This window comes from Panthera uncia, chromosome D4 (genome assembly GCF_023721935.1).
Source record: "Panthera uncia isolate 11264 chromosome D4, Puncia_PCG_1.0, whole genome shotgun sequence".
Lineage (NCBI taxonomy): Eukaryota > Metazoa > Chordata > Mammalia > Carnivora > Felidae > Panthera > Panthera uncia.
Genome location: NC_064807.1, coordinates 44147630 through 44170602, shown reverse-complemented (window position 1 = coordinate 44170602; position 22973 = coordinate 44147630). Strand labels below are relative to the sequence as shown.

The 22973-nt window shown below is 41.1% G+C and overlaps 1 protein-coding gene across 1 annotated transcript in view; it reads right to left on the bottom strand.

Moving 5' to 3' along the window:
* FOCAD (focadhesin) overlaps positions 1–22973 on the bottom strand; it is a 313963-nt gene that overhangs the window by 258556 nt on the left and 32434 nt on the right. The window contains exons 3-4 of the mRNA XM_049635278.1: positions 21176–21250; positions 18705–18859 (exon numbers count right to left, since the gene is read on the bottom strand). Coding sequence (XP_049491235.1) covers positions 18705–18859; positions 21176–21250 — 230 coding nt within the window. The remainder of the gene's footprint in view (positions 1–18704; positions 18860–21175; positions 21251–22973) is intronic.

The window sequence follows — 22973 nt, the reverse complement described above, 5'->3', positions numbered from 1 at the left end:
TATTTTTTTTCTTTTTATTAATTTTTTTTAATTGTGAAATGTGATCTTTTCCAGCTTTATTGAGGTAAAATTGACAAATACAATTATAGTATATTTCAAGTATACAATGTGATATGTGCATACATTAACTTGATTATGGCAATCATTTTATAATTAACGCATCCATCAACTCACATACTTTTTTTCTGATGAAAATACTAAAGACCTACTCTCAGCAATTTCAAGTATACAATACGTTATTGTTTACTGTAGTCAACATGCTATACATTAGATTATCAGAACTTACTCATCTTATAACTGGAGTTTGTATCCTCTGACTAACCTCTCCCCGTTTCTCCCACCCAGATGCTGGCAACCACCAGTCTACTGTTTCTGTAAGTTTGGCTTTTTTTTTTTTTTTTTTTAGTAGGTTCCACACCCAGTGCGGAGGCCAACAGGTAGGGGCTTGAACTCATGTTCGAGACTGAGCTGAGATCAAGAGTCAGACACCTAACCGACTGAGCCACCCAGGCACCCCCTTTTTTTTTTTTCCTTTTAAGATTCCACATACTAAGTGTTACCTAGTTCAGTATTTGTCTTTCTCTGGGTTAATACGTAGAATACCCTCCAGGTTCATCCATGTTGTTACAAATTAGCCTGCTCTTTTAAAATAAGGTTTTCTTGGGGAATAAAAAAGAAATCTTAGAAATAAAAAAATAATTGCTTGTTAAATGGGGGGGAGCAGTATTTTTTAAATCATGGTTGTTAATATTTATGGAGCATCCACTGTAAGCTAAGTATACTCCTAAGTGCTTAACATGTATTATGTAATTTACTATCCAGAATATGGTAGGTTACAAGTCACTGTTAACTTTATCTTTAGGCTAGGGCAAGACTTGGACTTAATTCATTGGTATCATTTGGGGCAATTATGTGAGGTGTTATTTAGTGTACTCTTTTATGACATTTAAAGTTTTCCAGCTGACAAGAGGTTTGTCCACACTGTCTAATACATCAGCCAAGAGCCACATGTGGCTCCTGACCACTTGTAATGTGGCTCATCCAAACCGAGACGTGCTATGTGTATAAAAGACACACTGCGTTTTAAAGATTCAGGACACAAAAAGAATATAAAATATCATGTGTAATTTTTTATATTGACTGTACATTGAAATAATATTTTCGATATATGGGGCACATACTATGTCATTAAAATTAACATCACCTGTTTCCTTTTACTTTTTAATGCAGCTATGAGAAAATTTTGAATTGCATATGTGGCTCACAATTGTGGCTCACATTGCCTTATTTAATAATTTGCTTTCGATGTGATTGGAGTTCTAGAGAAGACAGATAACAGCCCTATGATTTTTTTTATTGATAATATAGTTAACATACAGTATTATATTAGTTTCAGGTCTACAATATAATGATTCAACAATCCTATATACTTCTCAGTGCTCATCAAGATAAATGTACTCTTAGTCCCTTAAAGAATTTCACCCATCCCCCCCACCCACCTTCGCTCTAGGAACCATCAGTATGTTCTCGTATTTAAGAGTCTATGTTTTTTTTTGTTCAGCTTTTTTTCTTTCTTTGTTCATTTGTTTCTTAAATCCCACATATGAGTGAAATCATGTGGTATTTGTCTTTCTCTAACTTATTTCACTTAGCATTATATACCCTCTAGGTCCATCCATGTTGCTGTAAATGACAAGATTTCCATCTTTTTTACAGATGAGAAATATTCAGGGTGTGTGTTTTATTATATCTTCTTTATCCATTCATCTATGGATGGACACATGGGTTGTTTCCATATCTTGGCTTTTGTAAATAATGCTGCAATAAACACAGGGTGCAGATATCTTTGCTAATTAGTGCCTTCATTTTCTTTCAGTAAATACCCAGTGGTGAAATTACTGGGTCATATGGTAATTGTTTTTAATTTTTGAGGAAACTCCATACACACCTATGATTTTTAACCAATTTGGGTCACCCATTCCTAAAAGCAGTAGAATCCCAGAGAAAAGCACATACATCATATATATGCATTTAATTTACAGAAAACTAAGGCTAATAAATGAACTCCAGGTTTTTTTAATTTTTTTTTAAAGTTTATTTTCTTGAGAGAGAGAGAGAGAGAGAGAGAGAGAGAGACAGAGCGTTAGTGGGCGAGGGACTGAGAGAGAGGGAGACACAGAATCCCAAGCAGACTCCAGGCTCCGAGCTGTCAGCACACAGCCCAACGAGGGACCAGAACTCACAAACCATGAGATCATGACCTGAGCCAAAGTCAGACGCTTAACCAACTGAGCCACCCAGGTGCCTCTGAACTCCGGTTTTCTAACCTTTAAGTTAAATCTTGTTTGGTCTTATTTGTGGATCCAGACTTTACTGTGTGGAAAATTAAGTCTATACCATATTTTAAGCAAAAGTGTAGCATGAATAGATCGTAAGTTTTGAAAAATAATGGCGTCAATCAAATAACAGATGCATTCAAACAGTAAATTCAATTGAGTAATTATTTAAATTATTCAAATATTTCAAGTGGCCTGAGAGAGATGGTTTCAGATTAATTTTTATTTAAATTCTGGCTTTAATTCTAATTAGCTAGGGAATGTTGGGCAAGATTTGTAACACCTAGAAACCACAACATCCTCATCCATACAATCTAGAATCATAAGCCCATCTCTTGTGTTGTTATAAAGAATAAATGAGGGGAGCCTGGGTGGCTCAGTCGGTTGGGCAGCCGACTTCGGCTCAGGTCACGATCTCGCGGTCCGTGAGTTCAAGCACCGTGTCGGGCTCTGTGCTGACAGCTCAGAGCCTGGAGCCTGTTTCAGATTCTGTGTCTCCCTCTCTCTCTGACCCTCCCCCGTTCATGCCCTGTCTCTTTCTGTCTCAAAAATAAATAAACGTTAAAAAAAATTTTTTTTAATAAAAAAAAAAAAAAAGAATAAATGAGAGTATGTCAGTAAAGCACCTGGTTGTTTTTTCAATAAATTGTGGTAATCTAGTACTTGTAACCGTACCATAAAGATTGTAATGTTCTTCCCCCTTTACAGAGGAGGCTATACAAACCCAAGGGTCAGAGTTCATAAATGCTCAAGCCTATAATATGCCTAAAACTAACTACAAACCCAAACCTATCCTAAATCCTAGTATTTTCCATCTGTCCTCATAAAGACAGCCATTGTTTTCTGTGTCTGAGGTCTTGTTTTCAGCCATTGTTACTCTGAGATCTGCTCTTAAAAAACTATATTTTTGGGGCGCCTGGCTGGCTCAGTCAGAAGAGTGTGCAAATCTTGATCTCAGAGTTGTGAGTTTGAGCCCCACACTGGGTATAAAGATTACTTAAATAAATTTCTTAAAAAACTGAAAAATACAACTAAATTACAGGGTGCCTGGGTGGCTCAGTAGGTTAAGCATCTGACTCTTCATTTCGGCTCAGGTCAGGATCTCATAGTGAGTTCGAGCCCCATACGGGGCTCCAGAGCCTGCCTGGAATTCTCTCCCCCTCTCTCTCTGCCCCTACCTTACTCATGCTCGCTCACTCGCTCGCTCTCTCTCAAACTAAACTTAAAACAAATTTTTTTAAACGAAATTTCTATTGAATTCTATATGATTGTAGAAAGAGGTTACAATAATCGCTTGATTAGTGCTGAAAATCAAAATGGTGAAATAGTAGAAAACAATAACAACTAGAGAAGCAAAAATCAAAAACAGGATAGGAAAATTTTTCATTGAATTTATGTCTCCAAATTAAAAAGGCCACCAAGTGCTAGACAAGATTCCTGAAAAAATTAATTGCTGACATTTCTCAAATCCAAAGACAAAAGGAAAATCCTATAAACTCAGATTTTATAAAATAAAACATATAAAATAAAGACCACTAGACTGACATCATTTCTAATTTCGCATCAGCATTCTCATCTGCAACAGTGATTGAAGAAATATATATGGAATTCTAAGGAAAAGGTTTATATAACTTAGTAAGTCTAAACAACCCCCCCAAAAAAATAAGAGTAATTCATGAAGACAAAAGAAATACTTTCAGACATAATATTCTGAAATTTTTCTTAATGAAGTTCTCCAGTTAAAAGATAACCCAGGGGCACCTGGGTGCTTCAGTCAGTTAAGCGTCCAACCCTTGAATTTGGCTCAGGTCATGATCTCACAGTTCGTGGGATTGAGCCCTGCATTCATGCTGACAGCATGGATTCTCTCTCTCTGCCCCTCCCCAACTCGTGCTCTCTTCTTGCTCTCTGTCTCTCAAAATACATGAACATGAAAAAAAAATTTTTAAGATAACGAATGATGATTGTGCAATTTTGTAAACATGCCCAAAACCACTGAGTTATATGCGCTTTCAAAGGATGATATTCTAATACGTGAATAATATCTCAATAAGGTTCTTATTTTAAATTAAAAAAAGAAAAGAAAAAGATAAAGGATTAAAAAAACTGAAGAAACAGAAAGAGATACATGACAAAGAACTGGTCAGGATGAATACCAAAAGAATGTATAGCCAAGTCTTTAACATTTTTCAAATGTGACAAAGAACAAACAGAAAAAGACAATCTATAACTAAAATTCCAGGTGGTTTTAGCAAAGTGAGTGGGGAGGGTTTTCAGGTGAGAAAAAAAACATTAAGAGACAATATGAGATGAAATATTTACAAACCTATAAGACACACAAAGTGTTAACATCCAAAAAACAAGAAAAGCAATGAAAGCAGCCTAACCATATAACAGAAAGATGAGCGAAGAATAGAGATATGCAAATCACAGAAAAGTAAGGTTCAAAATATCCAGGATTGATGAGTGAATGGGGGGAAAAAGCACTTTCAGGTTGAGCATTCATTTGTTCAAGGTTTTTTAAGGTTATTCTTTTTAGTAATCTCTACACCCAACATGGGCTCACACTCACTATGCTGAGGTCAAGACTCAAGACCCGCATGCTTTTCTGACTGAGCCAGCCAGATGCCCCCGCTGGTTCAGTCTTTATGGAGAACAAATCGGCAGCATCCATGAATTTTTAAATCCATAAAAAAAATTGTTTAAGTACATACCCGCTTTCCCATGAATGCCACTTCTAAGAACCCCTCATATAGAATTACCCTTATATATACTCAAAAGAAGATTTTACACTGCATTTGTTATCTTAAAAAATGGAAGAAGAGGGGTGCCTGGGTGGCTCAGTCGGTTGAGCGGCCGACTTCAGCTCAGGTCATGATCTCGCGGTAAGTGAGTTCGAGCCCCACCTCGGGCTCTGTGCTGACAGCTCAGAGCCTGGAGCGTACTTCAGATTCTGTGTCTCCCTTTCTCTGACCATCCCCTGTTCATGCTCTGTCTCTCCCTGTCTCAAAAATAAATAAAACATTAAAAAAAAAAATTTTTTTTTAATGGAAGAAGAGGGGCACCTGGGTGGCTCAGTCGATTAAGTGTCGGACTTCAGCTCAGGTCATGATCCCACAGTTTGTGGGTTCAAGCACCGCATCGGGCTTTGGACAGGAAGCTAGGAGCCTGGAGTTTGCTTCAGTTTCTGTGTCTCCCCTTCTCTCTCTCTGCCCCTCCCTGCTCATTCTCTGTCTGTCTCTCTCTCTCAAAAAAAATCAACAAACGTTAAAAATAAATTTTAAAAAATGGAAGAAGAAAAACATGTTTGTCAAATAGAGAAATATTTCAAATATGATACGTTCACAATCTAGAATACTCTTTAGCCGTTAACAAAGCTGCAAACAGACCTATGGAAAGATGTCCAATACCTATTAAGTAGGGAAATGCAAGTTTTAGAACAATCCACGTATGAAAGGAGTATCCCATTTTATAAGGCTTATGGAGTGTATGTGTTTATAAAATATCTTTGATACAGGTCTAGAAACGGGGCTCCAATTTCAGAGCAATTAGCTGGTCCCTGATTGCATGTGCCTGGACTTGATTACACAGCATCACCCTGGCTTCTTCTATATTCCAGAGTGAACCAAGTTAAGATCTGGTAGAACCTGTGAGACACCTACCAGACACCTACCCTGAGCCCTGTCACTTCCCAGTTTTTACCAGAGCCCAAAAAGGAAGTGATTTTTTTTTTTAATGTTTGTCTGTTTATTTTGAGAGAGAGAGAGAAAGAGAGCGCGCGTGCATTCGGGGGAGGGAGGGACAGAGAGGGAGAGAGAATCCCTAGCAGATCCCGCAACATCAGTGCGGAGCCCGACGCAGGGCTCGATCTCATGAACCATGAGATCACAACTTGAACCGAAATCAAGAGTCGGATGCTTAACCCACTGAGCCACCCAGGTGCCCCAAGAAAGTGAATTTTTAAAAAAGAAGAAAAGAAGGGCACCTGGGTGGCTCAGTCTGTTAAGCATCTGACTTCGGCTCAGGTCATGATCTCACAGTTCGTGAGTTCAAGCCCCACGTCGGGCTCTGTGCTGACAGCCCAGAGCCTGGAGCCTGCTTCAGATTCTCTGTCTCCCTCCCTCTCTCTGCCCCTCCCCCACTCACACTCGGTCTCTCTCTCTCTCTCTCTCTCTCTCTCTCTCAAATATAGGTAAACATTTAAAAAATCTCTTTAAAAGAAGAAAAGAGAAGATGACAAAAAGGAAACGTTTACTGCTTACTACTTTCACCGCCTCCAAGTGCCATTGTTTGAGTTTTCAAAGAAGTACGCACTACCTTTATTTTTTTTATTCGTGAAAAAGGGGATGGGGAGATTTAGAATCTCAAGATGAAGATGGGCCACTGAACACAAACAGGAGATGAAATCTGATCTAGGTGGATAGTATGAGCGGAAATTTAAATAAACAATGAAATAACCATGGGGTCCTTTATTTAGGACTTCTCTTTCGCCAGTTTGGCACAGACACGAAAACATGTTAATATGAAAAAGCAGACTTCCAAGAGACGTTTGCAGGACCTGGAATTAGCCCGTAGGTAGACAAGCAGGCTGTCTGTGTTTGAGGTACACAGGTACGCAGAAGAGTTCCTTAACGAATCAAAGGGAAGGCTTTAATAAGGGCAGAAAAGATCTGGTTACATATTCTGCCGAACATTCAGGGCATAACGTGTCACCTGATATTCCCGCTCCGGTACTGGAATGTGCCTCAAATTCAACATGTTTAAAACCTAATTCTTGCTCTTTCCACACACCTTGTCTTTTGATGTTCCCTATCTACCTGTTAGGCCAGCCAGAAATCAAGGAGTCACCTTTGACATACCCCTTCCGGGCACCCTCCATAGTTGGATGGAAGATGGCTGACCGTCTTGCTTGACTGCAGAAGTGACCTCTAAAAGTAATTTCTAGTTCTCTAACTACATGATTTTTACACATGCACGTTGAAATTATTGTATCAGATAACTCCCTTATGAAAATCTGTCATTAAGGGGCGCCTGGGTGGCTCAGGTAAGTGTCCACCTCTTGATTTGGGCTCAGGTCATGATCTCACGGTTCATGAAATGGAGCCCCACGTGGGATTCTGCACAGACAGCACGGAGCCTGCTTGGAATTCTCTCTCCCTCTCTCTCTGCAAACCCTCCCTTTCTCTCTCACACTCTGCCCTTCCCCAGAAGGGAGGCTGGTGGGTTTTGTTGGAGTTGTTTGTTTGTTTCTTTTTTAATACATCTTAATCCATGTAACTGCAACATTAAAACCAACTTAAGACTCCTGATAGAATAAGTTAAAGTAAGGGGCGCCTGGGTGGCTTGGGCAGCTCAGTTGCTTAAGTGTCTGACTTCAACTCAGGTCATGATCTTGTGGTCCGTGGGTTCGAGCCCCACATCAGGCTCTGTGCTGACAGCTCAGAGCCTGGAGCCTGCTTCAGATTCTGTGTCTCCCTCTTTCTCTGCCCCTCCTCTGCTCATGCTCTCTCTCAAAAATAAATAACCATAAAAAATTTTTTTAACTTAAAAAAAGAAAAAGAATAAAGTAAAAGATAAGTACTCAGCATGGTAAACAGAGATGTACCTACTATATTGAAGACTGCCCACCATGCAGCTAGATTCACCACACTGCACATGAACTCCTATGAGAACCTTAGGAATATTAGATGGTTCCTGCGACTTAAGATCAGAGCGGCCACAGGAAGTCCCCTTTGGAAGATGCTATTTTCTTTCACTCCCTTCCCTCTTCATTCATTTGTTATACATGAAAATCATTAAGTGGCACTGGGACTTCTGAAACTTACATTTCTCTCCCCCCATCTTCCTCCTCCCTCAGTGCTTCCAAAGAATGGGTCTAAAACAGACTCAAAAACAGGGAAAAGATAATAAGGTCTCAAAAACTGATTTTAAAAAAAAGAGGGAAGAGAACCGAAATACTTCAGTTAAGTCTAAACCCATGAGCACATTATAATTCTTTATAAAATAAAACCTAATTGATCAACCACTGAAGGATGTTATTAAAAGCTGAGTATTTTGAAGTTTGGCAAATTTATTTGAGAAAGAACCCACTATATATCCTGCCTTTCCTATACAAGCTGTACTGCTGGGTAACCAAATAATGGATATGGGGAAGATTCTCTTTACTGCAATATTTTAGGTAACTAGTGAAGAAAAAATGATAGAATTTCAACCATGTTGAAACTCCAAATGAATTAATGGATCTCACCACTCAGCATCAACAGCTAACATCTCCAAAAAAGAAAACAGTCAGATATTGTTTCCCTCTTGACTAAAGAACATATTATCGTCTATGAGAAATCTTCTCTCCCCTAACACCCCTCCCAATAACAACAAAAACTGAACATAAATCTTATCAAATTTCTAAAGCAAACTTTCATTTTGGAAATACAGGGAAATAAGCGAAAGCACACCACTTTGCATGCATGCAGCAAAGTCCAAGAAAAAAAAAAGAGAGCGATAAAGAGGGCGCCAGAGATAGGTAGATGTAAGGGGGACAGCATGTAGCTCTAAAAAGATGTAAAAGCCATAACAAATTCTTATTTGGATGGTCATTCAAACAAATCATAAAAAAAAAATATGAGGCAACTTGAAATCTGAACACTGTACATTTAAAAAATCATAGTATACACAGGGGCGTCTGGGTGGCTCAGTCAGTCGGGCGTCCGACTTCAGCTCAGGTCCTGATCTCATGGTTCGTGTGGGTTCGAGCCCCACGTCGGGCTCTGTGCTGACAGCTCAGGGCCTGGAGCCTGTTTTGGATTCTTTCTGCCCCTCCCCTGCTCTCTCTCTCAAAAATAAAATCAAACATTAAAAAAAAAATTATACACACACACACACACGTATATCCAGCTATAATGATGACACTACTGTTGTTTTTTAAAAGGAAACATACAGTTAAATAGCCACAGAAGAAATTATATAGTGTCCGGGATTTCCTTCCAAGCATGGCAGGGGTTGGTTATGGAGGGAGCAGGATGTTTTAAGAGGCTGTTGGGATGAGTGACAGAACATGAGGGTTCATAATACTGCTCTACCTATTTTTGAAATCGTCTATTAAAAAAGTTTTTAGAGTCAGAGGAAAAGTTCTTCTTTCTAACACCAACTTTGTCCAAAATTTTCTTGGTAACTTTTTTGGGTCTCACTGTAAGTTAGTTTCCTTCCCTCCCTCCCCCCTGGCCATTGAGGCAGTGGTTGTTTCTACCATGGCTACTGTTTGGAGAGCTAATATATAATTTCAAATGAATATTCCAGAGGATGATGATAACGGAAAAGATGGTGGCATCTCACCATCGCAATAACACAATTATGTTAGCTTTGACAATGATTCTCTATTGACTCAGTGTCTCCTCTCTCTACCCCTGTCAGAGCAATACCGATCTAACATCAGTCACTCAGACTTAAGCACGGCTGAGCTGAGGGGCTGAAAGATACCTATTTCCAACGTCATGGCTTTCCCTCAATTCAGTTCTGCTGCAGAAGAGTCCTCGGAAATAGTGTTCCAGTCCCCTCTCTGTTTGGGGAATTGCCACTCCTTCCCCGTTCGTGTGGTTACTGTATATGGAACCTAGTACACATATGTTCACATAATGAAGACACAGCCTGCTGAGGGTTAAATTGTGTCCCCCAGAAGGACACATTCAAGTCCTATCCCCTGGTACCTGTGAATGTGACTTTATTTGGAAACAGGGTCTCGGCAGATATAATCAAGATATGGAGATGAGATGATTCTGGGTGGGCCTTAAATTCAATGGCTGGTGTCCTTTTAAGAAAAAGGAGAGGGAGAGCAGAGATAGGAGAGACAGACACTCGGAGGAGGAGGTCTTAAAAAGACAGAGGCAGAGACTGGAGTTATACAGCCACCAGCCGAGGAACGCCAAAGGTTGCAACAGCCACCAGAAGCTAAGAGAGAGAAAGGGAACATATACTCCCAGCCTGCAGAAGGACCCAATCCTGCAGACTCCCTTGCTTTGGGACTTCCAGCCTCCAGAATTGTGAAATGACACGTTTACGTTACTTAAAGCCACCAAGTTTGTGGTCATTTGTAACAGCGGCCTTAGGAAACTGATATATAGCCCCCGGCAGACCTGACTGGTCCAGAGGGAACATCTCATGCACACTGGTCCTTGGAAATCTGTCACTGTGGCCAACCTCAGTCTGGCTGCCTCTTATACGGTGCCCTGTAGATTAGAGGCAGAGAAACTCGGTCTGCAGTAAAGGGGGAGAAACACACAGCCTGTATTCAATTCACTTTGAGGCTTGGCTGCATCCCTGTTCTTGGGTCTTATGGGACACTCTTTTACTAAAAAAAAAAAAAAAAAAAAAAAAAGATAAAAGTCACCCTTTTATGCTCAAATTAGTTCAAGTGGTTTTCTGTAACTTGTAGTCCAAAGAGTCCTAACATACTCAGTAACCTGCTACTAAAAGTCCTTCAGTAAAGGCCAGCTGGATCAAGCTCTTCCTTGGGAAGGTGCCAGAAAACGCTGAATTGACTCAAGAACCCTCTAAGCAAGAGCAACAGAAACTTCTGGCCTGAGCTACAAGCACAGTGGTAAGAGGCAATGCACAAGAGGAACCTCACTTTTCAATGGCATAAGAGCCAAGACCCAGATCCTATAATGAGAGGGGTGTGTGGGTCAGCAATGATGTTGAGTATTACAAAGAAATCAGTAAGACAGAAAGGAAAACATTTTTGGTCAAGCTGTACAAACTACAGTAATTAAAACCACCCGCGAAAATTGCTTCTCTCTAGGTAAATATCTCTCTAGGTAAATATAGCACAATTACTAGTGTGCGTATGAATAGCATACATCAGGTTTCCTCTGTTTGGGGTTGATTTGATTACAACATTAAACACTGCTCATGTATGCTCTCAGTCGCCTTTGGGAAATACCTCAAGTACGCTTGGTTCTTTGCTTTTGAAATATTCCAAATATGAGGTACAAGGAAGTAGCCATACTAATTTTTTGACCAGGGATGAGAGTAACAAGGGTCTGGGTCGAAAAGAATGGCCCAAATTATCTCTGAAGGGGGCATCTGTGGGCACAACGGGAACAAATGGTACACATGTGGCCAAGTCCCTTTTTTTAACCAGAAAGGATAACTGGTCAGCCTTAAGCACAGTAAGTCACCAGCAAATAAGAGAACGCTAAACATTAGATTAATGATCAAATCCTTTTCTAAATTCATTACAAAATTATATGAGAAAAGAGAGACACAGAGAGAAAGAGAGACAAAGAAGACCAGGAAGAAAGGAAGGAAATCAAAAACAGTTCTGGGGAACCCATGCTTGAATAAATAACAAAAAAAAAAAAAAAAAAAAATGTAAGAATATAATGCTATTGACTTTTTGCTTGGGGAACTCATTTGTCTTCTCAGTACCAGAAAACAGCCTGATTCCTTATGAAGCCTTTTCCCACTATAAAAGTAACATGTGTTACAGTAGTTGCTTTTCTTAAATCACCTAGGAACATCTTAGCACAAACATATGACTCTTACGATGGAAGATTTGTGACAAAGCCTTCGACCAGATCAAGGAACTTGAAAAGAAATAGGGCAGAATGTCCTACATGAGAAAAGTAACTGGAATCACTTTTCTGGTTACGAGCTGCAAGCTGAGAGAGGTTTGGGGATTTTAGGGAAAGAAAAAGGATTGGAAAGAAGAAAAGGAAAACATCTGGAAACAAGCTGAGCTGCTCACAGGAATATTTAAGGGACAAGATGGGGAAACAGACATGGTCTAGTGATTCTGTCACTCTCAGATAAGAGCTAAATGAGCGATGATATCCATGGAGATATAAACCTGAAACCGTCTCAAATTCAAGAGAAATACTCTGATGCACCAACTACAGATGAAAGCACAGATGACTGTACCCCTTAAACCCTGGGGAGCCTCATAAAGTCCTCCTTCCTTGATTCTTCTTCTCCTGCCAAATAAAATAAAAACAAAGGCGCTAAATAGTACGGAAACGCTTCAATAACACAAGAGATGAATACCGTGTGTCCTCAGTTGCTAGCTATTTCCTACAAAAGCACAAGACAATTAAGTTTCCCAAGGAACAGAGTCATCAATAAAAGAGAAGACCCTGAGAGACGAGAATTTCTCTCATTAAATTACCCTCAATACTCCCAATAGTTCTCAGAATCATTTCTAACCAGTTTGGACCTTCATCAATCCATGATCAAAGACTCACTGAATCCATCACCTTTACTCAGGGCCACCGTGGGCATTTTTAATATTCTATGCAAGATTTCACTGAAAAAGTAGACTTTGCTTTCGGGATCTCAGAAAACAGACTTTAATCTCTCATACCTTAGCACACTTTATTTTCCCAAAATACATAAACTGCAGGTGTCTGCCCATTTAAAAGCACAAAAGGCACATAAATCAAAGGCTAGCCTAGTTTATCTAGAGCATAACCATCCTACCAAACACGTTTTTAAAAGAAGGAAGGGGTTGGGGAAGCAGCTGAACTGAAATTACGGGCTGTCGTGACATCTCAATATCAAAAACTGAATACCTGGTTCCACAGGAGAATACAGTTTTTATGCACAGTCCCGTTACTAAGCAACTATGACAATGGCTGCATGAGCTTTCTAGAAGCGGGTGCAGTTAAGGGAGGAAGGGAGGGACCTAAGAACAGAAAAATGGAAAAACTCCTTGCTTTGAGAATCTTTATCTCAGGATAAATTCAATGTAAAAACAAAAACAAACAAACCCGAAAACAATCGAAACTGAAAACAAGCAGTGCCTTAAGAGACAAGAAAAGCATGTGCTACCATGTATCATTCACTTTAATTTCAGTTTTGTTTAATTTCAAAATTCACATCTAACTGGTGATAATGATTTCCTTACTGCGCTTCCTTTGTGGTCCCCCTTCTTTCCTTCACCCTCACTAGGGAATAATTTTTTTTCCAAATTTCCTTACTGATTAAAAGAACATTTTAGACCTCTTAAATCCATTTCTTTGTTTACAGAAGCTATAAAAACTAGTTCAGTTTACAAGTGTTTCATGTTGCCTCAGCTTTGAACCGAGAACACTCTTAGACATCAAACTATTCCTTTGAAGGAAACAGTCTCTCAAATAGAGCCAGACGCTTTCCCAGCCACTCCCTAAAATCTAGACAACCAGAGTTTGACAAACGTCAAGGCTTTTTCAAAGTTAGACTATACAATGGAGCAGGCTCTAGACCAATGTTTCTCAAATTGCAGGTTGAATTGGTGGAGGGAGCAGGGAGGGTTTCCATACATGTTCCGAGAGAATTTTACAGACGAGTCTTGCAAAGGGCCCAGGAGCAGGTTAGAAGGCGGGGAGCGATGACCTCACTGACTTTTCCTTCCATCTTTCCTTGCAGATTTCAACATTCACTGCAATGCTGAGAAAGCTCCAGAAGCTACATTCTCTAAAATATCTATTCGATAGAAGGCTGCTTCTTCCTCTGCCTCACTTACTCCCTCTCTGAATCTCTCTCTCAGTTCCTAAAGGCTGCCAGCCTGGCAAGTAGGCAAAAAGAAAAGATAACATTGTAGAATTCTTGTTCTACATCAAAGCTGAGCAATTACTGAGGGGCACTGTTCCCAGGGTGCCTCTAGATTCTGATAAACCTCTATTTAAGAAGAGCAATCCAGAAACAAGTAGACATTTAAATACCGGAAACTGAAGATCCAAATGTCTCAGCCAAGAAGCACAGGGAAATGACAAAGTCATTCCTGCTTTTAGATCCCAAAGATAAAGATGGTGGCGTTTTTTAGGTTTGGGTATGTTTGTTTGTTTGTTATTTCCAGTTTTGTACTGTTGTGGTCAGGAAAGATGCAGGACAGGATTTTAATCTTTAATTCACGGAGATTTGTTTTGTGGCCTAACATGGCATCTACTCAGGAAAATGTTCCATGTGCACTTGAAAAGAATGTGTATTCTGCTGTTTTTGGATGCAATGTTCTAGATACATCCATTAGGTCCGTCTGGTCCAATGTGTCATTTAAAACCACTGTTTCCCTTGTTGATTTTCTGTCTGGACGACCTGTCCAATGTTGTAAGTGGGGTGTTACAGTCCTTTATGTCTATTAATAGTTGCTTTATATATTTAGGTGCTGCCGTGTTGGGTGCATAAATATTTATAATTGTTATATCCTCCTGCTGGATTGTCTCCTTTATCATTATATAGTGTTCTTCTCTGTTTCTTGTTATAGTCTTTATTTTAAAGTCTATTTTGTGCCATATAAGTACCAGTGCCCCAGTTTTCTTTTGCTTCCATTTGCACAGCAAAAAGATGGTTTTCTGTGTCAGAAAATTCCTGGAACAGCATTTGAAGGCAGAGGCTGTTTCGGTCTCCTGTTTTTAATTAAATTAAATTTAATTTCTTAAATTTGCTTCCCATTTTGTTGTTTTTTTTTTTAAGACATAAACAATGCAAAGTATAGTCTTTGTAATCACTACAAGCCACAAAGCTCTGCTACTTGAAATAAATGAAAAAATTCTTGAAAAATAATTATCATCTCTACTGGCAACAATAAAAAAAAAAATAGCACTTATATAACACATTTCATCACCAAATTGATTCCAAAATTAAATCGGGTAGCTTCAGGGTCTACCCTGTTCACTTCTCTTTGTGGCTGATAAGTTAGACAGGTACGTTCTCAGATAAGAAACTTTGAAGAAAAAAAATGTTTCCCCAGGATCTTTCAATTGTTAAGATTCCTAAATTTGCTTACTGTAAAATGCAAGGCTTTCTTCTATATCTTGACCATATTTCCCAAGACCCTTGAAAACTAATGGACACCTTTATGTATAAGATTACTCACTAAAGCATTGCCTGTAATTGCAAAAATAATAATAATAATAATAATTGACAACAATGGGGAATTGGCAAATTATGGCACATTCATACAATGGAATACTATGCAGCTGGAAAAATTAGAAAGCACTTTATTTTTGTTAAAGAATCATCTCCAGGGGCACCTGGGTGGCTCAGTCGGTTAAGCGGCCAACTTTGGCGCAGGTCATGATCTTGCAGTTCGTGAGTTCAAGCCCTGCATTGGGCTCTGTGCTGACAGCTCAGAGCCTGGAGCCTGCTTCGGATTCTGTGTCTCCCTCTCCCTCTGCCCCTCTCCCACTCGCACTCTGTCTCTCTTAAAAATGAATAAACATAAAAAAAAAAAAAAATGATCTCCAGGGGCACCTGGCTGGCTCAGTCAGTAAAACATGCAACTCTTGATCTCAGGGTTGTAAGTTCAAGCCCCATGCTAGGTGAAGAGATCACTTACAAACATAATCTTAATAGAAAATAAAAAAAAAAAAGGTATAATCTAACCTGCTCTAATTCTCCCTTATGTAAACAGAGACATCACTCTGGCCCCTTAGCTGCTAGTAACTTACTTTTGAATATAAACAGTACAACTACACAGTGCAAGCAGATTTTATGTTTATGAATTTTAAGGCTCTTGAAGACTACTTAGGGGGAAACAAATATCATTACCTGCATCTGAAAAAAAGCATAAGGCAAAATCTAGGTGGCTTGCTTAAGATCAACCAGTAAGTTAAAAGAGAGACACATTAAAACTTAAAAAAAAAAATCCTGATGTTTTATTTATTTTTTAGAGAGTGCAAGCGAGGGAGGAGCAGAGAGAGAGGGAGACAGAGGATCAGAAGCGGGCTCTGTGCTGAGAGCAGAGAGCCCAACGTGGGGCTTGAACTCACAAACCGGGAGAACATGACCTGAGCCGAAGTCAAACGCTCAACCGACTGAGCCCCCCAGGTGCCCCAAAACTTGACGTTTTAAAAGTCTCCTCAAAACTCCTTTTTTAGGGGCACCTGGGGGGCTCAGTCGGTTGAGCGTCCGACTTCGGCTCAGGTCATGATCTCACACTCCGTGAGTTCGAGCCCCGCATCGGGCTCTGTGCTGACAGCTCGGAGCCTGGAGCCTGCTTCCGATTCTGTGTCTCCCTCTCTCTCTGCCCCTCCCCTGCTCATGCTCTGTCTCTCTCTGTCTCAAAAATAAATAAAAACATTAAAAAAAATTTTTTTAACTCCTTTTTGAAGGGTATGTGTAGGTGCGCGTGTGTGAGCATCCTCACGAGGAAAAAGACAGAAAATCATTACATTTTTAGCCACGATCAAATTCTTACTTATTCAGAAATATATGATCATCTAATAACTGTCAAAAAATGTGCTAAGCATAAAAATACAGGTTTAAAAATATATATACTACAGAAGAACAAGTAGCCCAGCTGGGAAGAGAGAAGGTATCTAGGCAGGAGAAGGGACGCCTGGACTGAACCTTGAGGCATGAAGGGCATGATATCAGAAGGAAAACGGGAAGAAACCTTCCCATTCACACAGAAGCTCAAGAATAGGGAATAGGGAAGGCCTGTGTGTGGCGGGAGAGGAGTGCTCGTGGCAGGACACGCAGGCTGAACAGAAGGCTGGCCCTAGTTTGGGCAAGGGCATGTAGAGCACTCAGAAGAGTTTGGACTTCTAACTACAGGCGGCACGCTATAAAGAAAAAGAAAGAAGGAAAGGCAAAGAAGGAAAACGCAAGGTTCCAAAAAGATACCAAGAGACGATCTAAGGGAACAAAATAAGATTTGTGAAGCAAAGTTAAAGGGCCAGAGGTTACTCAGCCTTCACATCGGAGGACGACAGGGAGAACAAGCAGCCCCACAGAGAGGGAGGGGAGAGGCTGGGTAAGAACTAAGAGAAGGGAGCAGACGCCCCAGTGATTTAAAGTAGGCAGAACTGCAGACATCCAGATGAAGATCATTTCTTGAAGCAAAGAGGGGCATCTCATTTTCAGGGAATGTGCCGCGAGAGACGCTCACTTCCATGATGTGGTCCCAACACGGTCCTGTTTGACCACCTCAGAACGGTGTATGCCCCTTTCAATACTTGCGACTCCATTAGTGTCAGTCTATAAATATATAGTCACACTAGGGGCACCCGGGTGGCTCAGTCAGCTAAGCATCTGACTCTTGACTTCGGCTCTGGTCATGATCTCACGGTTCATGCGTTCAAGTCCCGGGCCAGGCTCTGCGGCTAACGGCGTGGAGCCTGGTTGGGACTCTCTCTCCCCCTCTCTCCGCTCCTCCCCTGCTTGCACCTGTGCGTGTGCTTGTGCACACGTTGTGGCTCTCTCTCGCTCTCTCTCTCTCTCCCAAAATAAATAAATAAACTTAAAAAAATAAATAAATAAATACAGTCATAGCAAAAATTCAAAACACCAAACATGCTTTACTTGAGATAATCAGAGGAAACACGTCTAAATCACAAAATACTTTTTTTAAAAATTCGTGCTCTTATTTCTTTTTCAAGTTTTATTTATATTTTTAGTAATCTCTACCCCTGATGTGGGGCTTGAATTCATGACCCCAAGATCAAGAGTTGCATGCTCTTACAACTGAGCCGGCCAGGTGCCCCAGTGCTATTATTTTCTAATTCACGTACTAAAGCCAAAGTCTGACCAAATATTACCAATAATATATAAACTTTACCACCGTGGGAGTAGTATTGCTTATGGGCAACCTACTTGCTTAATGTAAGTCAAGAATTTGCACTGCACTCGTGAATTATAAACTACTTAGCTATTTTCTTCATTTATGAAAAAAAAAAAAAAGAGCAGTGACAGGGGCACCTGGGTGGCTCAGTCAATTAAGCGTCCAACTTCGGCTTGGGTCATGATCTCACAATCCATGATTTCTGGGTTTTTTTTTAATGTTTTTTTTTTTTTTTTAACGTTTATTTATTTTTGAGACAGAGAGAGAGACAGAGCATGGACGGGGGAGGGGCAGAGAGAGAGGGAGACACAGAATCGAAAGCAGGCTCCAGGCTCTGAGCCATCAGCCCAGAGCCCGACACGGGGCTCGAACTCACAGACCGTGAGATCGCGAGATCGTGACCTGAGCTGAAATCGGAAGCTCAACCGACTGAGCCACCCAGGCGCCCCTCACAATCCATGAGTTCAAGCCTCACGCCAGGCTCTCTGCTGTCAGCACAGAGCCCACTTCAGATCCTCTGCCCCCCTCTCTCTCTGCCCCTCCCCTGCTCACGCTCTCTCTCTCTCTCTCTCTCAAAAAAAAAAACATTAAAAAAAAAAATTTTTTTTAAAGCAATGACACATTTAAGCAGAGCCCTGAAACTTACAGACAGCAACTGACCACAAATTCCACAACTATAGAGTTTAAATCAGCGCCTACGAAATATCAACGGTATGACATTTGAAGGGAAAGAAAATCAACTGGCAAGTAGGGTGAATGTGGACCTTTAATGGCAAATTCGTGAATCTGTTTTCTAAAAATGTAAGTGTTTCGCTGATCAAACGGGAAGGAAAGACGACCTGGTCGACGGAATCAGGTTGAGTATCCCATTGAGCACATAGCTGAACTCTGCGTGATCCTGGGCGACGAGTGCCACCAGAGCCTCGCAGCAGGCCGTTCGAACCACCGCATTATCACCGCAACACTTCTCCCACAGCAAGTTCAAAGCCGGAGTCTGAAATCAAACCAGTGATTAGAAGACACTTGCAACAGCGCCAAAAGCATACAGAATACCCCCCGCCGTTCGTCGAATTTGTTCCCAGCAGGCTACCTTCCCTCGACAAAGACGGTGCTCTTGTCCCACCATTTGTAGAATAAACTCAAGTCAGCTCCCCAGGAGAGATAATGGATGCGTTCGGAGAGAGCAGCTCGCTCTCACCTGGTGCAAACTAAGGCGGCTGCACTCAGCCGAATGACTTGGGTCTGAGCAACACGACAAACCCAACAGGAGATCAAAACGAAGACTGGACTCTGGCGCCGGGCTCTAAACCCCTCTGACCAGCCACCATCCATGTCAGTCCAGCAGTTAGCCTGCGCTGCGCTCCAAATCATACCTTCAAGCCCTACGTGCGGTGACATTTTCAGAACGTGTTTCTGCTCTCCTACCACCAGACTCTACCATCTCCATGCACCCCACCCCGCCCCAACGATGTCCCTGCCCCAACTTACTCAAGTCTAACATGGGCCCAGAGGGAAGGCAGTGAGGTAAAACAGGATACCCCCAAATTGCCCCGCCCACGGCGACCAACAGAAGCCGAGAAGACCGTTTTGGTCAGGAAAGAAAGGGACTTTTTGCCCCCGCACACTATGAACCTGTCATCTTTGACAGAAAAGCACCAGAAGGGCACAGAAGTCAATGTAAGTGCTTTATTCTGAAAAATCCTATAAAAGCAGAGACTCTAGCTTTCACAGCTTTCTCAGGAACCCACCACCCAACAACCCCCAGGGGGTTCACTACTCATGATGAATCCACATTTGAATGTAGGTTAAGTCCATTTAGAGTTACATGCAGTTTGAGGTGTTGTTTCTGTTTTTGTTTTTTAATGTATTTAAAGAACACATAATGAAGTTATTTTTCCCGCCTTCGGACAGAACTTATTAGAAAAGTGTATAATCTGAGAAAAAAAAAATTCAGATCCTCAGCTCCCACAGAATAACTAAAAAAATGAAAATCAACATCATATTGTGCCCACTTTCCCACTGTGGCTGGCTTTGGGAGCCTTTTCAGTCTTAGGATCCCACTCTAACAGCAGGAAAGAAATATTTATATTTCTTTAATAGTCACAGCAGGAAAGAAATATTTATATTCCATTTCTTTTATTCAGAAGGAAATTTTATTCGCCTGTACAGCCAGTACCAAAGGGTTCTAAATGTCATTACTCCATTAGAAGCCACAAAAACGAAATCAGTGAATAAAAAACCATCGCCTCAGGTAATACTATGCCCTCGTGGAAGTAAGCATTCATTTATTAACAGAAGAGAAAACAGTTAGTTACAGGCATCTGACATTCAATAAATCCTGGCCGTTTAAGTAAAACCACTAGATCACCTCAGAGTACATAACGCGATTATCGGCAGGATTAAGATCAGGGTTCTCAGGAAACCTAATTTGTGGGACTACACACAAATGCCAGACAAATGCCAATTAGAGAAGTTTGCCTCTATGCTTATTTCGACATGGCAGCGGAAGCTATAGAGAGGGGTAACCTGGAATAGCTGATCAAAGGCAATGTGGGGGGGGGGGGGGGGAAGAAAGCCACGTGCGAGAAAGTAAATCAACGGATTTCAGTTGTGAGAAACATTGTCCTATTTCCGTCACCGGTATTTTCCACGGAGTTTACCTTAGAGCACCTACTCAAGTGGAGTTTCCAACCGGGCAGGTCGAAATACACAACACCAGGTGACCAAAACCCAAGTGCTATATAGCTCGGTATAAGCTCAGCATGGCTTCCTCTCTCAGCATTCCCCTGTCCTATGCATGGTACGGACATGCATCCTTCAGCTCCAAGTACCGATGCCCGACCTTTCCCATGCAGAACTCCTTCTTGGGCCACCGTAAAGTACAAGAATTCGCCCACCTCCAAATTGATCCCCTCTATATTCACTTGCTCTGGTAAACAAAAATATGCCCTCAGAGGTAATCCTACCAGCATTCTCCAAGGCCATGTCTACCCTCATTTCACCCGGGGTTATTTTTCCCTAACAGTCACCAGACTACTCCCCTTCACCCCCTCCCCCCCACCCCCCACTCCACATCTCATTCCCGGAGTCTGTCGTAACAAATTTTTTAATTGTCAAGCATTTGGAAGAAGAACATGGCAAACCAAAACAAAAAACAAAAAACAAAAAACAAAAAAAAAAAAAAAACCCACCAAGGCAAGGAACGTCTCATTTCTACAGTGACCTGAACTCCGGGAGAAACAAAAGAAGTGCGTATGTGCGGCTGGCAGCAGTATCCACATAGAACTCAAGCACGAGGTTGAATACAGACCTGGTCTGTGGATTGGTGGATCTTTTCTGAAAAACCACTTTCCTTTAGGACGGCAGCAATGAGATGACCCACAGCCTTAAAAATAAATAAATAAATAAATGAATACATAAATAATCAGTAAATACTTGTGTGAGAGGTTCTCTCCAATTAGTGCCTTTGAAGGTAACTCATATCGATACTAGCTGATAGGAATACGCGTGCGCCAGGCAGGCAAGTCCCATTCGTTTGAGTGCGTGATCTGCGCAAGGCACTGAATTAGGCAATTCTACGGGCATGATTTCTCATCTTCCTAACAACTCTCAAGGGAAGCCTTTTGATCCCAATAAGCAAACTACAGTTCACAGATGTTAAGAAAATTGCCAGGTTCTCAGTTCACATTGCTGTCACTTAGTATTAAAAGGTCACGCGAGATCGCTTCATCCCCTTAAACCAGGAGACAAATGAGAAACTCCACAGCTTTTGAAATCATTTTTGCATCTACATGAAATCCATCGTGCTTCATCATGCCCTTAATGAAGATGGAGAAAACCCCTCCCCCTCTTGATGACCGTGGCCCACGCCGCCGATCGGAACCAACAGGTCTCCCCACCCCCCACTCCCCCCCACCCCCCACTGCAGCCGCCGTTCTCTCCCGCTTAGGCTCTGTGATTTAATTTCTTTCTTATTTTTCTCAGAGGTTTCAGCCCTTTAATAAGCTTTTGGCCTCATGAATCTCTGAAACTTTCCCATATCCTGCTTTGGTCAAAAAGCCCGAAATTAAATCTAAGACTTTTACAGGAGGGATGATGACTTAAGTACATAAATATCATTCTTTCCTACCACCGCAACTCCATTCTAGTTCTTTGGCCCCACCCAGCACCGCCGTCTTAGAGCTGGGGGCTGGCAGCAAGGACAGCCACCCTGTGCACGGGCTGGGAAATACCTTTCCAACTCGAGCCAAGTGTTGACCCTGCACTTGGACCAACATATGATACACCTGTGAATCCCTGTCAGCCTCGCACTCACTTAAGTCTCCGGAAAAGCTCGCAGAAAAACACAGCACCCACTCCTTTGTTTCTTTTCTGTATTTCACACATCGGAAATCCTTTAAGACCTCAGCGCGTGATGATCTCAGTTTTGCAATATAAATCACTCATTTACATGAATATTAAGTTTAAGATCAATTAACTGTCTCTTACCTCCCAGTGAAAGGAATAGTAACAAGAACTGAAGACCAGTGAACAGTTTTGGTGCCCATTTACAAAATATACCATATTTCATTGACTGTAACTGGCCATCAACTGCAAGATGCACCATTATTTTATGAACCACTAAGGAAAAAAGGCTGCCAATTAAACCTATGTTATATAATGCTCCTTATAATGTAGAATTGTGATTTTCTATTAACGGAAGAGCCCTTTCAGACTCATTTAGAAAATCGTGGCCAAGTTCACAATTGTGCAAGCCACACCAACTGTGTAACAACTGCTGCCACGAATTACTAGATGCAACCCATTTTCAAAGACGTTAAAATGTGAAAAGATGTGTGTGAATCAATGAAATATGGTGCTAACACTGAGCAGTGGTTACAAAAGAACAATAAGAAGTATTCACAGAGAACAGGGCACAATTGCAAGAACCAAATAAAATGAATGTGAAACACAACAGAGACCAAAAAAAAATTAAATTAAATTAAAAAAAAAAAAAAGCCACCGTTCACATTTAGAAAAGACTAGAAGAATATCAGCTTCCTGACAAACATTCCCCCACTGCCCACCAAGTTCAGCTTCTTCCTCTTGCCTTTCTATGTATCTTTCCA